This window comes from Hemicordylus capensis, chromosome 1, assembly GCF_027244095.1.
Source record: "Hemicordylus capensis ecotype Gifberg chromosome 1, rHemCap1.1.pri, whole genome shotgun sequence".
Taxonomy (NCBI): Eukaryota; Metazoa; Chordata; class Lepidosauria; order Squamata; family Cordylidae; genus Hemicordylus; species Hemicordylus capensis.
This window is the reverse complement of record NC_069657.1, coordinates 210,840,762-210,861,346: the sequence shown is the minus strand read 5'-3', so window position 1 is coordinate 210,861,346 and position 20,585 is coordinate 210,840,762. Positions and strand designations below refer to the sequence as shown.

Here is a 20,585-nt window from a genome sequence, read left to right as displayed (position 1 = left end):
AACACAGAACTACAGAATTCACCAAAAACAGCTTAATGAGATGGATTGCTCCCTTGGTTGGGAATAAGGGAGTAGGAATGGTTGGAAAGTCATTCATTGAAAAATTAACCATTTCCTATGATTCCTTCTTAGCAGCATGTATAGATGGGGAGGCATGGATAGCAAGGGTGGGGAAACTAAATGGATGCTCTTGGAAAATACTAACCAAAGAGATGAGAGAAAGAGATTACCATTCACTGCAAAAGAAACTAAGGTTGAGAACTACTTTAAACTTCTAGTCTTTATCTTACTGCTGTAATTCATCCTGCATTGCAAGTTCATAATTATGTATCAATCAACCAATGTCTCAAGAACTCTTCTGTGGATAGTGCTGTTTCAGGGCTTCAAACATATCCTCATACAAGTCCTTCTCCCACTTCTTTCCCTTCCACACCCACCTCTTCCCATTGTTCTTAACCATTGGTTGAATTGTTACTTCACCATTTGATTGCTGAATAGTTCTTACCTATACCTACAACCTACTGTCCCTATGTCTGCTGTGTCTTTAGGGACATCGCTAGCAGCTCATGTAACCATTCCACTGCATATTTGAACATACTTATTTGATTAGGCTAATCATAAAGACAATCTTTACGTTACATCCTTGAGAATACCCTCTTGTTTTTCATTAACATAGGAATATGTTTCTGCTCTAACAGAGCACTTCTTGAGCTTGGGGAGATTTAGAAACATTCTTTGAACACTGAGATACCTTAGTGCAGGGATCCTCAACGTTGGGCCCCCAGATGTTCTTGGACTTCAAACTCCCATAATCCCCAGGCCCAGTGGCCTTTGGCTGGGGATTATGGGAGTTGAAGTCCAAGAACATCTGGGGGCCCAACCTTGAGGATCCCTGCCTTAGTGTTTATACTAGGGCTGTACTGCTGTGTCAGGCCTACAGGCATGCCATAACCAATATGTCAGGCATTATTGGATGGAGTTCTGACACAACAGTCCCAAGAATCAGAACTCTGACTGAGATCCCTGCTGTCAGGCCAGAACTCTGTTGGGCATGACAGGACAGGACCTGCCCTTCTCTTGTCCTCTTCTTGTCCATAGAAAATGTCCCCATATTTCTATGAAGAGCAAAAGAATTAGTGTAATGTCTGGGGCACAATTCTCAATTTCAGGTGAAAAGACAAGCTTGGCTCCCAAATCCATCCAGAAAAAGTGCAAGATACATTGTAATCAATCAATTTACAGCGGTCCATAGACCAGAAATATATTGTAATGTAATATCTGAAGTGAGACCTCCTGAAGCTTTTCTAGTTAAACTGAGTAAACTGGAATACAATCCAGCAGCACTTTATCTTTTGTGTTCAGTTGGTTTTGGTGGCAAAACATGTTCATGATTCTCTCCCATTGAACTTAAAGTTCTTAACTTTGGCTGTATGGTGCCCCAAGTACTTTATTTATTTATTTATTTATTTATTTATTACATTTCTATCCCGCTCTTCCTCCAAGGAGCCCAGTACTACATACTTGAGTTTCTTCTCACAACAACCCTGTGAAGTAGGTTAGGCTGAGAGAGAAGTGACAGGCCCAGAGTCACCCAGCTAGTATCATGGCTGAATGGGGATTTGAATTTGGGTCTCCCCGGTCCTAGTCCAGCACTCTAACCACTACACCATGCTGGTGTAACATAAGAAAAGTCCTGCTGGATTAGACCCAAGGCCCATCTAGTCCAGCATCCTGTTTCACACAGTGGCCCACCAGATGCCGCTGGAAGTCTACAGGCAGGAATTGAGGGCATGCCCTCTCTCCTGCTGCTACTCCCCTGCAGCTGGAACTCAGAGGCATCCTGCCTTTGAGGCTGGAAGTGGCCTATAGCCCTCCAACTAGTAGCCGTTGATAGACCTCTCCTCCATGAAGTTATCCAAACTCTTCTTAAAGCCAGCCAGGTTGCTGGCTGTCACCACATCTTGTGGCAGAGAATTCCACAAGTTGATTATGCATTATGTGAAAAAGTACCTCTGTTTGCTGGTCCTAAATTTCCTGGTAATCGATTTCATGGGATGACCTCCCTGGTTCCAGTGTTATGTGAGAGGCAGAAGAATTTCTCTCTAGCCACTTCCTCCACACCATGCATGATTTTATAGACCTCTATCATGTCACCCTGCAGTCGTCTTTTTTCTAAACTAAAAAGCCCCAGGTGTTGTAGTCTTGCCTCATAAGAAAGGTGCTCTAGGCCCCTGAACATCTTGGTTGCCCTCTTCTGCAGCTTTACCAGTTCTACAATGTCCTTTTTTAGATGTGGTGACCAGAATTGTACACAGTACTCCAGATATAGCTGCACCACAGTTTTGTATAATATTAGTCTTTTTATTTTCAATCCCCTTCCTAATGATTCCTAGCATGGAATGGGCCTTTTCCACAGCTGCCGCACATTGAGTCGATATTTTCAATGAGCTGTCTACCATGACCCCAAGATCCTTCTCCTGGTCAGTCACTGACAGCTCAGTTCCCATCAGCATATACTTGGAAGTTGGGGTTCTTCATCCCAATGTGCATCACTTTGCACTTGTCAACATTGAACCGCATTTGCCATTTTGTTGCCCACTCACCCAATTTGTTGCCCACTCACCCAATCCGTTTTGGATTTCACTACCCGAAAGAGTTTGGTATTCTCTACAAACTTGGCCACTTCGCTGCTTACCCCTACTTCTAGATCATTTATGAATAATTTAAAAAGCATCGGTCCCAGTACAGATCCCTGGAGGACCCCGCTTCTTACTTCCCTCTATTGTGTAAACACTCAATTTATACCTACCCTTGTTTCATGTCTTTCAACCAGTTAGCAATCCACACATGTACTTGTCCCCTTATCCCTTAACTGCTAAGTTTCCTCAGGAGTCTTTGATGAGGAACTTTGTCAAAAGCTTTTTGGAAGTCCAAGTATACTATGTCAACTGGATCACCTTTATTCACTACACTTGTTGACACTCTCAAAGAACTCCAAAAGGTTGGTGAGGCATGATTTACCTTTGCAGAAACCATGCTAGTTCTCTCCCAGCAGGGCTTGTTCTTCTATGTGCTTTACAATTTTATCCTTAAGGATGCTTTCCATCAGTTTGCCTGTAATGGACGTTAAGCTAAGCAGCCTGTAATTTCCCAGATCGCCCCGGATCCCTTTTTGAAAATCGGTGTTACATTGGCTACTTTCACGTCCTCTGGTACAGAGCCTGATGATTTTAGGGATAAGTTATATTTTAGCAAGGAGTTCAGCAATTTCAAATTTGAGTTATTTGAGGACTCTTGGATGGATGCCATCCGGCCCTGGTGATTTGCTAGTTTTCACTTTATCCAGACAGTTAGAACATCAACTCTTGTCACTTCTATCTGATTCTGTTCTTTAGCCTCCATCCCCTAAAAGCCTGGAACAGATATCTGCTCAGTATCCTCTGCCGTGAAGATGGATACAAAGAACTCATTTAGCTTCTCTGCAACCTCCATATCCTCCTTAATAATCCCTTTCATTCCCTCATTGTCTAATGGTCCAACCACCTCTCTGGCAGGTTTCCTGCTTCTTATGTATTTAAAGAAGTTCTTATTATTCCCCTTGATACTTTTGGCTAAATGTTCCTCAAACTCTCTTCTCGCCTCCCTTATTGTCACCTTGCATTTCTTGTGCCAGAGTTTGTTTTCCTTTCTGTTCTCTTCATTTGGACAGGCCTTCCAATTTTGGAAGGAAGTCTTCTTCCCTTTTATGGCTTCCTTGACGTTACCTGTTAGCTATGCTGGCATCCTCCTGGCTTAGTGATACCTTTCCTCCTTTGGGGTATACAATCTAACTGGGCTTCTAGTATTGTGGTTTTGAGTAAACCCCATGCATTCTGGAGCAAAGTGACTCTCCTGATTTTCCCTTTCAGCTTTCTTTTCACCATACTCCTCATTTTGGAGACGTTTCCTCTTCTGAAATTTGAAGCGTCTCTGTTAGGCTTCCTTGGTGATTCCCTCCCCACATGTATGCTGAATTTGATCACACTATGGTCACTGTTCTCTAAAGGGTCGATGACACTGACATTATGCACCAGGTACTGGGTGCCACTCAGGATTAATTCCAAGGTCGCCTTCTCTCTGGTTGGTTCCAAGACCAGCTGTTCTACGGTACAGTCATTCAGTGTATCTAGAAATCTGAACTCTTTGTCATTACCTGACTGTGAATTTACCCAATCTATGTGTAGGTAGTTGAAGTCACCCATTATTACTGCCTTGCCTCGACGCCTCCCTGATTTCCTCCAGCAACTCCCAGTCACTGTCAGCATCCAGTGGGCGATAGCACGTCCCCAGTAGCACATTTCCTTTCAGGCCTTGTATTGTCACCCACAGAGTTTTTGTGGAGGACTCCAGTCCTCCTAGGTTTTCTACCTTGTTAGAGTCTATCCCTTCTTTAACATACAGTGCTACTCTACGTCCAAGGCACACTTCCCTATTTTCTATAGCGTTTATATCCAGGGATAACAGTGTCCCACTGGTTCTCACTGTTCCACCATGGAATTCTTAGTTCCACCATGTTAAGCTCACTATATCTATTTCTGTGTTAGCAACCAAGGACTCCAGCTCACCCATCTTGGCTCGGAGGCTTCTGGCATTGGCATATAACCACCTATATGCTGAATCTTATTACCTGGTGTATGCTATCTTTCTTTTGACTCTTTGACCAGCTGGCACAGTCTTCTGCCTGTTCTTTATATGGTTCTGTTCTGTCCCCTTCTGTTTTATTTATTTATTTGATTTATTTATTTGATTTTTATACCGCCCTTCCAAAAATGGCTCAGGGCAGTTTATCTGAATCCTTTGCACCCTCACACTTTAAAGGATGGCTTTTGCCAAACCGGATACTGCCCAGCTCTTGTCAGCTATTCCCCAGGCGTCATTTTAAAAGCTGCTCTGCAACCTTTATTAAAAAATTATTTTAAGCGCCAGCAGTCTGACCCTATCTTGGTTCAAGTGCAGCCCATCCATTTTGTACAGGCCTTGCTTGCCCCCAAATGTATCCCAGTGCTTTACAAATCTAAACCCCTCCTCCTGACACCAACGTATCATCCACACATTGAAACCCCTCAGCTCTGCCTGTCTCACTCACTGTACCTGCACATGGAACAAGTAGCATTTCTGAGAATGCTACCTTGGGGGGTCCTGGACTTCAATACACTATCAGCCTAAATTTGACTTCCAGGACCTCCCAACTACATTTCCCCACATTGTTGGTGCCGACGTGCACCATGAAAGCTCAGGATATGGGCTCATCTTCCACGGAAGGCATTTCCCTCTTCCTCCTTGCCCGAAACCTTCATTCTCCCTGACAGGAGAGGAGCTATCAGCCCTGGAGTGGGATGCCTCTACCACACCCCTGAAGGTCTCATCTGCATGCCTCTCTGTCTCTCTGAGCTTCTCCAGATCCACTACTTTGGTCTCGAGGGAATGAACTTGTTCCCTGAGAGCCAGGAGCTCCTTTCACTGAGCACACACCCATGACTTCTGCCCATGGAGCAAACAGTCATAGATGTGGCATTCTGTGCAATACACTGAAAAGTGCACCTTCCCCTGCTGGCTGTCTATCTTCATACTTTTTGTTGGCTGTTTACAGTATTTAGAGATAGTTTATTAGAAGGATAGGTCTCAGCTGTAATGGTCAGCTATTTAACTGTCATGGGGCTTGTCACAGGGACTTGTTCCAGGCTCCTCCGCATACTTCCAGCTAAACTCCCACTTTCTTGGGGCGTGCGTGTGCGTGTGTGTGTGTGTGTGAGAGAGAGAGAGAGAGAGAGAGAGAGAGAGAAGCACTTATGTAGTTTGAGTTGTATCAATCTGGGGTGATCTCACAGTGTCTAATAGATGATAACCAGTACTCCTTATATAAAAAGCACTCTTTGGAAGAGTGGAAACTGGGATAGGAAGTCACTTCCTATCATGTTCTATCATGTAGGTCATATTCTAAAGCAGGTCTATACCACATAAGTCCTAGGCGCTGGATCTGGCCCACGAGGACTTTTTTTCCTGGCCCCGAGGTAAGAATAATCTGCAGCAGAAGCCCTGGAGAGCTCTGGGCTTGTCCCACTGAAAAGCAGCACTGGCTCAATGCAGTTGGGCACTTCAGTCCAGATGGAAGGTATGAAACCATGATGGACTGACAAGCAGGAGTGGCAGTGGATGGAGTGGGCTGGAACAGTGGTGGCAGCAGCATCAGGCAGGCAGAGGCAGAGCGCACCCCAGAAAGGCAGAAGGTCACTCAGTCAGTCCCCTCCTCTCTGAGGGGGAGCATCCTCCACCCTCTCCAGAAACTGCCTTACAACAACACCCTATGCATATTTTCTCAAAAATACATTCCACAGGGTACCCAGTAAGGCTCACTCCCAAGTAAGCATCCCTAGGATTGCAGCCTGAAAGCACATTGATTTAGGGAGATGAGAGGATTTGGCATTGGTTTGGGATGGGTATGCACTCCAAGTGCTCCATTGAGTGAGCAGGCACAAGGCCTATTTTTTGGCCACTATCCTTGGATAAAAGTGTGGGTCCCTTGAGAGGAAAAGATCCACAAGTAGCTAATTATTGCTTTCATTTAAATTTTATGTCATAATTTAACATGCTTAAAATTGACCTTGGCCCCCATGCACCAAGTCATGGTTTGTTCCAGCCCACTGGGGCATTTGTGTTGTGCATCTCTGCTCTAAAAGGATGTTAAGACCACTTTTAAAGAAATCCATATTGGATCCCACCAAATTAAATAACCAGAGGTCAGTTTCAGACATCTCATTCTGGGGCAGGGTGTTGGAGTGAGTAGTAGTGTCTCAGCTCTGGGTAGCTCTTTTTAAAACAAACATTTATTTCAAATGTTTATATGCTGCCATTCATAAATGAATTCTTGGCATCTTACAACAAAATTCATTAAAAATAGAGTAAAACAGTCTCTCAAATCATAGAAGTGCAAGATAAGACAGTCATTAAAACAGGGCATTCGCAAAGAAATATATAGAGTTAGGGGAAGGCCTGCTGAAATAGGTTCTGGATGACACTAATTATTCCATTCCAATCTGTTTTCCAACCTAAGTTTGGGATTGAAATAATCTTGGTCACCCTGTGGAATGACGTGCACCATGGGATAGATGGGGGAGTGCAGCCCTGTTGGTTCTCTTGGGTCTCTCAGTGACTTTTGATACCATCAGTCATGGTAACCTTCTGGGCCACTTTGCCAGTGTGGAGCTTCGAGGCACAGTACTTTGGTGGCTCCAGTCCCTCCTGGAGGACCGCACACAGAAGGTGGTCCTGAGGGGCTTACGGTTCCTCTCCATGGCATTTCAGAAGCTAACAGGCTGTTGGCTTAGGGAATGTTCCAGGCAGGGTGTGCCTGCACTAAAGGCTTTTCATGCAGCAGGCTGGGCACAAATGGGGAAAGCAGAGTTTTTTTGCATCTCTCCCTTCCCTCTTTTCCAGTTGTATAAATCTGCTCCTGAGATCCTTTTTTGCATCTCTCCCTTCCCTCTTTTCCAGTTGCATAAATCTGCTCCTGAGATCATGCAGCCTTTGGGAACATGTTTATGCATATGAAAGGGGCTTTAGAAAAGAGGGGAGATATATGTGAAAGTTGCTCCCCCATTCCCCTTGGTTTCCTGACCACTGCTCAAAAGGCCTTCAGTGCAGGGCTACTGAAGATTCCATGTGGACCTGCAGCCCTCCTTCCGTTGCAGAGAATGTTAGCCAATCAATTTAACTCATTAGCCATCTTGATTGCGTTAACACAAATGGGACTAAAATATGTTGCAAGATTTGTCTTGATATTTAGAGCACTCCTTTATGTTTCTATAAGACATTTCACTGTGTGCTGTGAAATAAGAGTTTAGCCCCACCTACTTCTGACACTGCACATAAGCTGCTTTTCAGTTTTAAAGCTTAAATGTATGGCCAGTGTTTTTATTCTTTACCATTGAAGCAAATCTTTGCATTATTAACAGACAAGCTTTCTCCTTTCAGCACAAATCACTACAAAGAGTAGTTTTACCCTAATTAAATAGTATCATAAAGATCTTAACAGCAGCCACTGTTTCTGTACTGCTGCATTGTAGTTGGTCTTTTTCTTTCTTTGTTTTCCGACTAGTTAGAACGGAGTGTGTAGATGTTAACAATTCTTGGTCTTGAAACTTCAATGAGGTCTGATGTTGTAGCGTGTGGCATTGTATAATGTCCAGATACTGGAATGCGGGGTTTCTCTGGAGCTCTGAATCTTCCCATTAGGTGAGTCGTTGGTACTAAAAAGAGGGAGTCCTTCGGACGGCATTTTGTTTTGTATATTTTGACACCAGTGCCCCGTGACTTTTCTGCAAAATAAAAGCATTTCATCCTTATGCACTGATAGCATCATCTGCAGAATATTTCAGACCATTCTGTAGCATAACAGATTTTGTTTCTTTTTTCAGAAGGAAGAATGTCTTAAAGTGTTGGCTACGCACTAGATTAAGCACAATAGTAAGAACATGGAGTCTAACAGAACCAGAACACAAAAACTAGTTAAGAGAGTTTTTTTCTGTGAGCCAGAACTAAACCTAAACCTAACATCTCTTGGTTGCCTTCAAACAGAACCTGAACCAAACCTCTAAACGCAAAAAATGGAACTGGCTCAAAACCACTTCATTAATCAGACACTTGTGGGGTTCTTTTGAGGGGTGGTGAGGGCTTGCTTTGCTCCAGCAATATTGGGTGAAAGTGACTGACCTACTGCTTGAGCATCGCTCACACCCCTGCATGCATGTAAACACCTGCAATGAGGCTGGGCCGCAGGGCATCAGCGCTCCGCTCTCTGTGCATGCAGTTGTGCAACACAACACCCGTTGGAAATAACGAGCTTCATATAATGCAGTCCTATACATGGAGCTCTTACCACAAGCACTGCTGCCCTGCACAGCTACCCCATCACAGGTGTTTACATGTGCACAGGAGTGCAGGTGGTGCTCAAGCAGCCTGCGTCTCCTTGCATAGTATGTCAGCCAGGATATTTCCCAGTGAGTCATTTGAAAAGAAGAGAAGGAGATGCAAGACAGATTGGTAGGAGGAGCAATATTTTCTCTCTCGAGTGAAATCATCATTTTATAGAATTGCACTGCAGGTAAAAGAGTTCTAAATTATTTTTGCATGAAATGTATCTAAACCACCAGTGCAAACCATTTAAATCACTATTCAAAGTTAGTGTCTGAATAGGAGAATTTAAAACTACTGATGAACCTTAACCGGAATCAAACCCACATTTTTAATGGTTTGACTCCTTGATTTATAGGGTAATCCTGTTCATATTTATCTGGAGGAAAGTCTTACTGACGATCCTGGCCTATTTATGTAATGTCAGCATTAAACTTTAATGATGTTTAATACTTACCTATGCAGAAGATGAATCTACACTTAGGAGAACTTTTCAAGATGCCTCTAAAGAATCCTAGTCTAGGAATGGCTCCATAACCTACTGCCTGAAAGCTTGAACATTTCCTTAATGTAATCCTGGGGATGAGTAGCTGACATACAGAGCAAGCTAACTGGTCAAAGAGGCACCTTTTACCGTGGTGATTCACTTTATTTAGCAGGGGGGGAGTAACTGGCCCTATCCACCCCCAGCACAGGACCTCCAGTGACTGTTGCTGGTGTCTATCTTGTGTTTCTTTTTTAGAATGTGAGCCCTTTGGGGACAGGGAGCCATCTTATTTATTTATTTATTTATCTGTGTAAACCGCCCTGAGACATTTTTGGAAGGGCGGTATAGAAATCGAATTGATGATGATGATGCACAGGTGCAGTGAGAGCAGCTTAAGAGAACTTCCCAACTAAGTGAACCGGTAGAGCAGGTTTTTTGGTGCCCTCTCCTTTCTCAAAAAGCCCTCTTTGCCAGCCAAAAATATGTCCTTGAGGACTGTGCAACCGTCAGGTGCATATTTTCAGTTGGCACAGAGGGCTACCAGAGAAAGGCATTAAAAACTGCTGCTTGCCCGCTGCATCAGTGCAGGTAGTTGGAAAGTTCTGCTCTCTCACTGCACCAATGCATCCTTGCTCTGTATGACAGCCAGTGTTTGGATTTAAATGTGCAGTCTAGGAGCATTGCTCTTAAAAAAAAAAAAAAACCAAAAAAACCAACTGAGATGAGTGGAAGTCCTTAATGACTGCATCTACTTGATAGAAAAGTAGGTTCTTGACATCATTGGGACTTCAGTACTCCATTGTGCAAAAATAAATAAATAAATGGATCCACTGATTTCTGTAGGCTTGAGGCAACACAGGTAATAAATGTAATGTAGAAGCAGACTTCTGCACATGCATCCTCTGCTAAACTGCATCTAGTTCCCATTGCCACATTGGAAACAATAGATTGGGTCCAAAAAAAACCACAAGTTAATACACACTGGGGCTTTTCAGTGTTACCCCCTTGAAAGTCAGTCCCCATGAGGGACTGCTGTTGGATCGGTCATCTGCTTCTCTGGATCCCAATCAATGTGTGCAACCCCTATCAGATTATCAATCACTTGTTCAACCATAGATCAGCTGACAAATGTGACACAACCCAATTATTGGGATGTGGATTTGGACCAGTATACTGAACTTCCTCTGCTCTTTTCATACAATTAAACAATTTATCAGGGTTTGTTATAAATAATGCTATGCTACTGAGTGGGGCCATTCACATGGCCTACTGGGCAGGCAGGTGGAAAGCTTCCCAAACTTTGCCTTCACCCCAGATGATCATTGTTTTGTTGGTGGGAGTGCACTCTATGCACCCTCACGATCAACCCTGCTTCATGCAGTATGGAGCACGGCGGATTGATCTGAGGCTGGGACTCATTGTCCCAGCTTCCATAAAACCCACAATGCAGCACACGACACATGCTGTGTTGGGGGATTCCCCCAAGAGACAGGTGCTCTAGATGCCTGTCTCTATGTACATCTGGGCTGGAAGCAGCCCTTGCTCACACATGAGCAAGTAGCTGGGAGTAAGGGAGTGCTTGCTCCCTTAACCTCATCTAACAGCCGGGGTAAATAGCGTTAGGTGGTGCTGCCCCACCAGGATCATGCTGGATTCTAGTGGTTCTTATGCACAGCCTAACCTGGGCTGGGCATCCCTAGCCAAGGTTAGGGTGTATGTGAGAATAGCCTCAGTAGCTAGAAGGACATAACTAATCATGAGCTATTTAGCTAAGGAAGTTATATCAGAGACAAAAGTTACCTCGTATATGTATTGGAACTGCAGGTGGTCCTCCATTTATCTCCAAGCTGAAAATAAAAAGCAAACACTAAGAACTTGTTAAGAAGCAATCCTAAAGCAGTGAAGATACAATGCTCTAAAGGTATTTCCACTGATCTTCAAGGGCCTAGCAGAACGTAGCTTTAGAATTCTTGTAAATCCAGACTGGGATTCTCAATGCACCTATTAAATGTTCTGTAATTGTAGCTCCCTACCTTTGCTGAGTGGTCTCTGAACTTGTAGTTTATCTTCACTGAACAGCTTCACTGTCTACTTGATGGGCTCTTGCCCATGGAATCTCATGCCTAAATACATTTTATTATTTACATGCCACAGGACACTCCATTATTTTTACTGAAATAGATGGCTACCCGTCCCAGCACACAGCTCTCAGTAAGTCTGAAACTCAGTTAACTTATACAGATAAGGCTATATTGGGGTAAAGTTATTTATTTTTATGTGAATGCTTAGCATAATCATGACTGCAGTGTGCAGATTATCAAGAGTTCTTAACCTGGGATCTACAGACCCCAAGTTCATGGCTTAGGTTCAGGTGGTCCATGGAAAATCTCTGATGCACTGAAATTAATTTGCTTCCTGGTGAGCCAGAATAAAGTTATTGGAAATATCTATCCTGAGTACTTATTTCCCCCCCCTCTAATTTTTACTGGAGCCTTATAAAAATATATAAATGGGATGGAGGTCCATGGGTAATACTTGAGTATCTGGGGTGGGGGATGGGGGTGTAATGGCAAAAAGGGTAAGAGCCCCTGGTCTAAATTAAAACATCTTAATTTGACTGAACCAGAAGTGAACCCTGTCCTGACTGACAGGCAGTGACCTCTGGGGATCAGCCACTCAGCACATGGTGGCCGGGACCTAGAGGGCCTGGTGGCAGGAAGTGAAGTTTGTCTTTGTTCTCAGAAGGAGCTAGGAGGGAAATGAGAGGATGGGGAGCCCGCTTCATGAACACCAGCCATGAAGTCTGGCTACCTCATGGCCAACAGCCAGCCTGGAGACTTCTCTCATGGAAGGACAACTGCAGATCCTTGAGAGACAGGATTGCAGGAAACTTGAATTATCTCCTGGAGTTTGGGGTGAATTCAAGGGGAAAGGAAGCCAAGGGCTTTTGGGCTTTGGGAAAACGTGGACAGGGAATAATGTGATAGCTAGCCTGCGTTTCACTATTTTATTTCCTTTTGTGCTGTGCAAATCCTTACAACTGGTTTCTTGTGTTTTTATTTGTAACGTAACAAGTCAAGGCAAACTGAGCAAATGCCCCTTTCCAACTAGGGCATTGTAAAAGTCTCTGTAAACTCTCAAGGGGGCTTTTTGTATTTTATTGCATTTATGTTCTATACAGCTGGGTAACCATGATTTTTAATGTGTGCTGCCCCAATATCGCTTGAGGGTGCTTTTTGAAGTATTCTTGTAGTTACTGAGTATTGCTTGTACCTGTAGCTTAAAGCTGAGAAAGCCTCAGATTGAAGCAGTCTGTAGTATTTTGAATAAAGTTTTTCTCTTTTTGTTCTTTGCATTTTACCTATCTGAGTAGATTTTTAATTCAGGAAAAGGGGTTTTACTGTGGTGCAAACATGCCTCAATGTTAATTGCTCAGCAACCTACCAAGTTTTCTCATCATGTGTAGGCTGCACGTGGAAGGTGTTTTTGTAATTTTCCATTGGTAAATGAGAAGGAGAGTTCCCTGGAATTTCCCCTACACCAGGGAGGGTTTAAACTCTGTTTAAAAAGTGAGTGTGGTGGCAGCAAATACCAAAGGAATAGTTTAAGTTTTAAAGGAACAGCCTTTGTTGAGCAAACATGTAGGGAATGATTCAGCATTTTTCTTCCCCTCACATGGGCTTGTTCTGAGACAAAGCCTGGGCTTAAATCTGCTATTTGTTACACCATGTCATTTGAAGGGTGGAAATACATATAAACTGTATTATCAGTCTGCATTGACTAATCTGGAGTTTTTATGGTCAAGAAATAATCTTACAATTCTTACATAACCATCAAGATCAAGACTTTGATTATTATTTATAGTACTCTATGAGATGTTGGCATACAACAGAGCTGATGCCGCTCTAATGGATGAAATACATAGTTCATTAGCTTTTATTGTCCACAAATATCTACTCATCCTTTGGAGCAGTTTGGGAACTAGGAAGAAGCAGCTTCCCAACACAATACCTAGAACTAGCAGGTTGTTTTGCTTTTGTATGTCTAAGAGCTTTAGATATTGTTAGCCTTTGTGTCATGTTTCAGGTGATTTTGAGGGCAGAATAGAATAAAGGTTATTCAAGAGTTCTTTTGGGGTCAAGATTAGTCATGTTACCTGAGAGATGGCAGCCCAATTTTCTTTTGTCTCTTAAACTCTTTCACAAAGTCAGAATTTATTTTTCCATCTTTGCTGAGATTCATTATTAGCCTCTTGAACAGTTTGGGCTTATTCCTACACTGTATTAATAGATGGCGGTATGCAGTTCGATTAAAAGTTAAATATCCCAGAGCACATGCCATGGCTGTACGAACCTGGAAGAGGAAATAAAACAATCCTTTCAGGTGACTTAGGTTATGATCTCAAGATACACAAGCCACATTTAATTAAACAAGGGATCTGTCAGACACTCATACAATTGTAAAGCTGGAGGGGGCCTTGTATCTAGACCAGGGGCGGCAAACCTGGCCCTCCAGCTGCTGTTGAACTACCATTGTAGTTCAACAACATCTGGAGGGTCAAGTTTGCCCACTCCTGATCTAGACCAACTGTTCCTTGCTCAATATCTAAAGGTAGAGTGTTCCCAAAAGATAATTGTCCAGCCTCTTCTTGAAGGTCTCAAGTGAAGGAGAGTTTCCCCATAAAAGAAAGTTGAATTAAAAAACAAACAAACCCAGAATTTTAGAATAGACAAGAAAGAAAATGCCAAGGAACGATGAATATATAGTATTTATGAAAGTTGGGCACTTGCTGCACCTTTCAATTAGTCATAAGCCCAATTCAGACATTATGCTGTACAAGTGTACAGTCATCCTTACACTCATACATGTGTTTGTGTGAATAACTGTACCTGTGTTCATTTTAAAAGTGAACCTGGGATACAGGCCCTTCAAATGCATTGTACAGATAGGAAGTGTACTTCTGTACCTGCATTCAACATAACATGAATGTAAGGTAAAGGTAAAGTGTGCTGTCAAGTGGGTGTCGTCTCCTGGCACCTACAGAGCCCTGTGGTTTTCTTTGGTAGAATACAGGAGGGGTTTACCATTGCCTTCTCCCGCGCAGTATGAGCTGATGCCTTTCAGCATCTTCCTGTAGTGCTGCTGCCCGATATAGTACCAGCGGGATTTGAACCAGCAACCTTCTGCTTCTTAGTCAAGCATTTCCCTGCTGCACCACTTAAGGTGACTATACCTGTGTGCAAATCTGTACCTGTGTACACAGTAGACTTGTAGAAGTGTTGACTGAACACAACATGAATGGGCCCATAGGCAAGTTTAGTGACTGACGTACTATGCAATGCTACATGTAAGGTCTAATATAATGTTCACACAGTTGCACAAGAGTGCTCTAGTGCAAGTACAAAAATTGTCCAAATGGAGTTGTGTGAGACAGTACAGGAGAGACTAAAGTTTTAAATTTTTCATTTTTGTTTTAACTAATGTTTTACTTTGTTTTTATTTTGTTGTAAACCGCCCAGAGACGTAAGCTTTGGGCGGTATAAAAAATATGTTAATAAATAAAATAAATAAATAAAGTGCCAAGGAATTTCACTGATCAGCTCTGGAACTAGGAGCTACTTCTCATTGCATGTTGCGGGTGACACATTCAGGGAGAGAGGAGATATGTTGAGGGACAGCAGCAACCAGTATTCCTAGACGAGAGCTACTTTCATCTGGCTCCCTTAGAAACCTCACGCATAAGGAGGAGACTGATTAATTGCTTTTGTGATTTTTCTGGTATGTTGTTTTACATTTAATATTTGTAAACTACCTTTCGGTCTAGGGATGAAAGGCAGCATAAAAATGTAAATAAGGTCTGCATAGAGAAAACAACAACAAAGACTGCACTTTGTTCTGTCTAGTGTGATACGTACTCAGGATTGCATATGCAGGGATTCATACTGGATCAGGTTTGTACATGTATTCTCTACTATTTGTCTGGGAAAGTCAGCTTTCACCACTAGTTGCCCATTTGGTGTGGTGGAGGGGGGAACCTGAATTTGAGGATAGTGTGGAGAGTGCACAGGCACAGAGGTTGTGTGTGTGCAGCAGTGCACCCGCAGAAAGCTGCTGGACACAAATATGTGGACTGGGCCAGTGGCCCACATGATGCACAAGACAATGTTGGCATTCCTGATGGGCCAGCACTGCTGCACGTATGGAAGCAAGCCGACCCTGGTAGTGTTATGCCAGAGTGTCATTGTACAGCTACTTAAAACAACGTGCCTGCTCTTGGCACAGCACTACTGACAACAGAAACAATGGAAGCTCTGCTGCACCTCAAGCGAAGCAGAGTAAGGGAAATTCATGCACTCAGCCGGACGGGTGTGCATTTTGTTTGTTTTCTTCCTCGCGAAGTGAATGGGGGAAATGTGCACCCAACCAGCAAATGCCAGCTGGGAATGTGCTCCAGAGGGCTCTCACAGCCTTTCCGGGGCTCTGGCCACTAGTCAGGTAGCTCACAGGAGCTGGGTGGCCCAGGTTCTTTGAACCCATCCGCCCTATTATGGCTCTGCCCCTGGCCTCAATAAAGTTGTCTCTCTTTCTGTTCCCCCCATCTGTGCCTCCCTGATATTTCTCTTGTGCCTCCACCCTCATCCCCAGCACCACCCCCATTCATCTAATGATGTTGCTGTTGTGACTCAGATGTCTCATCCTAGTTGTTCTCCTTTGGTCTGACGTCATCAGTGGCATTCTCTATTCTGGGTGACCCCACCTGTTTCTGCTGCCAAGCCCCTAGACCACTAGAGATGCTGGACATCACCTGCCCAACCCCTCCAGGTAACCTGGCACGCAGGATGGGGGCGATGTCCAGATTGTGTGCTTTTTAGTGAAGGATTAATTCTGATCTTCATTATTGAGTATGAATACAAAAATCAACTGATGGCAATTATTTTGGATTAATCCTGACAGAGCAAAAATTTAGGATTGTTACAGTACACATGTAGCTTTGGTTCAATACTATGCTTAAATACTCGGTTTGTTTGTTTATTTATTTATTTCAGCATAATGAATGCTTTCATCAGTATCCCCATAAAATCTTACTGGTTAATTATATTTGAAAACTTAGATTGAATTGTTTAAAAAGAATTTTTTTAAAAAACCATTAAAATCCTTACCTCTTCTTCCTTTGCATATAAATGATAACAAAGACGCTGAACAGTCCCCAAGCATGTAATTGCTTCTGGAATGCCTGCTCTTGTGTGAGCCAAACTAGCCAATAATTTCCCTACATATGAAAATAGATATTACAATTATACATACATATATACACACATACTCATAAACTGTACTAAAATTATACAAAAAACTTTCCCCCACTGGGTGGTATCCATGGTTTCCCTTACACTGGCACAAGGAGCCTTAAAACTCCTTATTCTGGAGTTAGAAAGGGAAACTTTCAATTGCACCCACTATATCCAGCAGTCAAATGTTATTCTTTAAAATTTTTAATAATGTCCATGAAGATGATGAGCGTGGTTTTTAAGTTGGAGGAAGAAACATCAATAACCTGCACTACGCTGATGACACTATTCTGATAGTTAAGAATGCAGATGATCTGCAAGCTCTAGTAATGAAAGCCAAGGAGCACAGTCAAAAAAAATGGGACTACAACTAAATGTAAAAAAGACTAAATTAATGACAATGGGTGCAGCAACCAGCCTCAGAATAGATAATGAAGACATTGAAGTGATGGATAGCTTCTGCCTTTTAGGATCAACCATCAACAGTAAAGGATCCAGCAGTCAAGAAATATGCTGCAGACTAGCACTTGGTAGGGTTGCAATGAAGGCCTTGGAAAGGATATTTTGATGCTGTGATGTGTCTATAACTACAAAGATTAGAATTGTTCAGTCAATGGTTTTCCCCATGACACTCTATGGATGCAAAAGCTGGACCTTGAAGAAGCAAGATGGAAAAAGTATTGATGCTTTTGAACTTTGGTGCTGGAAAAGACATTTGAGGATACCATGGACAGCCAGCAAAACAAACAAATGGATCATAGAACAAATCAATCCAGAATTCTCACTCGAGGCACAAATGACCAGGCTCAAACTATCCTTCTTTGGACACATTATGTGAAAACCCAGCTCCCCTGAGAAGTCCATAATGCTGGGAAAAGTTGAAGGAAAGAGAAGAAGAGGATGACCAGCAGCAAGGTGGATGGACTCTATAATGACAGCAATGAATGCACCACTGAGAGACCTTAAAGGCCAAGTTGAAGACAGATCATCCTGGAGAGAATCTATCTATGTGGTCGCTAAGAGTCGACACCCACTTGACAGCACCTAATCAATCAATCCATCCATGGTTTTATAGCCACAGTTTTTATCATTACTTCCATAGTACTCTTGGTATGTTTTGACACACATGGCTTCAGATCCAGGGCCCAATGTGTGTTCATTGTGTACCTGGTGCTCTTCTCAAGTACTGGAATTCCTGCTCTTGTGTGAGATAGACTAGCCAATAATTTCCCTGGAAGCTTATCCCTTAGTATAGATCATGAAAGCTCCTACCTGCAGTCTGAAGTGGTATGTTCCAAAAACACAAGTTTACCACTTTAGTGAGAAGTAGGCCTATGTGTGGTTGAAATCAATAGAACACTTTATTACTAACTTAAGGTGCATTGCTTTCTGTGGGATTTAGTCACAACTAAATTTAGCTGGATCAGGGCTAAATTAATTAATTTTGTAATTGCTCCTATTACATCCTGAACTTCCATACCAATTGTCTGTCATCCTCTCTTATGAATGTTGATCCACACTTTGCCATTTTATATTTCCCCCCGTTTTTCCTGCATAGAAAAATGAGTGATTACTAGAAAAGATCTGCTCATGCCAGAAGTCTCTTGTCGTTGTGGCTCTCGGCCTTGAAATGAGCAAGGAGGCAGTGGTAAGACCACTATTTAAAAAGCCCTCCCTTGATCCTGTTGGGGTTTTGTGATTATTTAGCAAAACACCAAGGAAGCTACAACAGACAAACAATGAATATTTATATACTGCTTTTCAACAAAAGTTCCCAAAGTGGTTTACACAGTGAAAACAATAATAAAGTAATAAGATGGATCCCTGCCCCAAAGGGCTAACAGTCTACAAAGAAACATAAGACAGATACCACCAGCAGCCACCGGAGGGATGCTGTGCTGGGGTTGGATAGGGCCAGTTGCTCTCCCCCGATTAACAGAAGAGTATCACCACTTTAAAAATGTGCCTCTTTGCTCAGTTACCACTCCAGGTACAGAGTTTAGTTGTTGCAGCTATTTAGAGTAACACACATGGAGATCATTGTAGAGTCTAAACTAAATTGATTTATTGTTGCAGTACATTTGAAATAGGAAAGACCTATCCTATCTATCAGCTACATAATGGGAGGGAAATGTTTCCATCTTCTCTCTAAGGAGGAAAGGAAGACTCACTACAGGAAGTACCTGAGGAAACAAGGCAAGGGTCATAGAATAGAGGCAAGCAGGGATAGATAAGGAGACCTTCACTAACTACCTCTACTCCCAATGCCCCTAGTGGTCATTAGGATAGTTGGTGCAAAAGGTTAATGTGCTGGAACTCCATTTCCCACAGATCTCTCCAACCTGAACTACAGACCTGTTTCTAACCTTCACTTTTGGGGCAAGGTGATAAGAGTGTATGGTGGCATCCCAGCTACAGAGGGACTTGGATGACATGGATTATCCAGATCCCTTTCAATCTGCCTTCCGTCCTGGTTATGGGACTGAAACTGCCTTTGTCGCCCTAGTGGATGGACCTACACTGGGAGCTTGATAGCGGCATTCGATACCATTGACCATGGTATTCTTTTGCACCGCTTCTCGAGTATGGGGATTGGAGGCACTGCTTTGGAGTGGCTTTGATTCTTTCTCAGGGGAAGGGTCCAGAAGGTGGTGCTGGGGGACTGCTGTTTGGCTCCTTGGCCATTGGCCTCTGGGGTCCTGCAGGATTCAGCTTTGTCCCCAATGTTGTTCAACATCTGGGTCATCTGGGGACATGAACTGAGTTTGCAGCAATATGCAGATGACATTCACCTCTATCTCTCCTCTTCACCTGATCCTAGGGAGGCAGTGAATGGCCTGAAATTGGGGCTAGAAGCCATGATGGGCTGGATGTGGGCTAATAAACTGAGATTGAATCCAGACAAGATGGAGATGCTGTTGGTCAACAGGAGAGCCAATCAGGATTAAGGGATTTGACTGGTTCTGGATGGGGTTGCAGTCCCCTTGAAAGAGCAAGTGTGCACCTTGGGAGTATTGCTGGACCCTGCTCTGCTTTTGGATGCTCAGGTGGAGGTGGTGGCCAGAGGTGCCTTTGCACATCTTTGGATAGTGTGCCAGCTGCATCCCTTTCTCAAGAAGGCAGATCTGGCCAAAAGGTGGCTCCCAGCGGGAGGTGCCGGGCTCGATGGTTGGGCAGGAAGAGGTGGCAGGCCAAGGCAGCTGGTGGGACAGCGGGTGGATGGTCGAAAATAAGCACTGGTGGCGGACGGGTGGGCGGGGGGATAAAATGGCTGAGGCAAACTAGAGGTGCAGATGTTCTGCGCCTGGCCCAATTAGTTTTAATGAAAAGTGGTATAGAAATTAGATAGATAAATATTGAGACAACAAATGCATACTCAGTTCCAGAGAGTAACACAATTGTAGAGACCAGTCCTCTCTCTAAAGAGTTAACAGGAAGTGAGCTTGTCTTGACTGACAGGCTGGTGAACTCCAGGGCTCATCCAATTAGTTCAACAGGTGGTGGGACATAGCTGCGGGGGGAATTCTGGGAACAAGGAAGTAAGTCTGAGCAGAAAGTGTGGACTAGCTTGAGGTTGGATGCCTCATGGCAGAGCTGCACGATAATCTCTCAGGGTGAGAGATCTGAAGGAGGCTTGATTCTCATCAGGAGTTTGGTGAGTCAAGGAAAGGGGAAGCCAGGACTTTGTTGGCTTTGGGAACCCAACATAGGGAACAGTTTATTTTGTCAGACTGTACATCAGGAATTTATTTTGCTTTGGTGAGTGTGCTTTGCATTTTCCTAAATATCTGTTCTTTGCAACTAAGTAACTAAGATTTTAAAGTATGCCACCCCAGCATCATTCGGGGTGCTTTTGAATTATT

At 43.3% G+C, this 20,585-nt stretch overlaps 1 protein-coding gene across 3 annotated transcripts in view; it reads right to left on the bottom strand.

Annotated features, from left to right (window-relative positions):
* Positions 1–6,845: 6,845 nt before the first annotated feature.
* Positions 6,846–20,585, bottom strand: part of ANKAR (ankyrin and armadillo repeat containing) — a 70,358-nt gene continuing 56,618 nt past the window's right edge. For all 3 annotated transcript variants that reach the window (XM_053272991.1, XM_053272995.1, XM_053272981.1), the window contains 4 exons: positions 16,597–16,706; positions 13,593–13,789; positions 11,237–11,283; positions 6,846–8,354 (listed from right to left, as the gene is read on the bottom strand). In XM_053272991.1, coding sequence (XP_053128966.1) covers positions 8,131–8,354; positions 11,237–11,283; positions 13,593–13,789; positions 16,597–16,706 — 578 coding nt within the window. In that variant the 3' untranslated portion in view covers positions 6,846–8,130. The remainder of the gene's footprint in view (positions 8,355–11,236; positions 11,284–13,592; positions 13,790–16,596; positions 16,707–20,585) is intronic.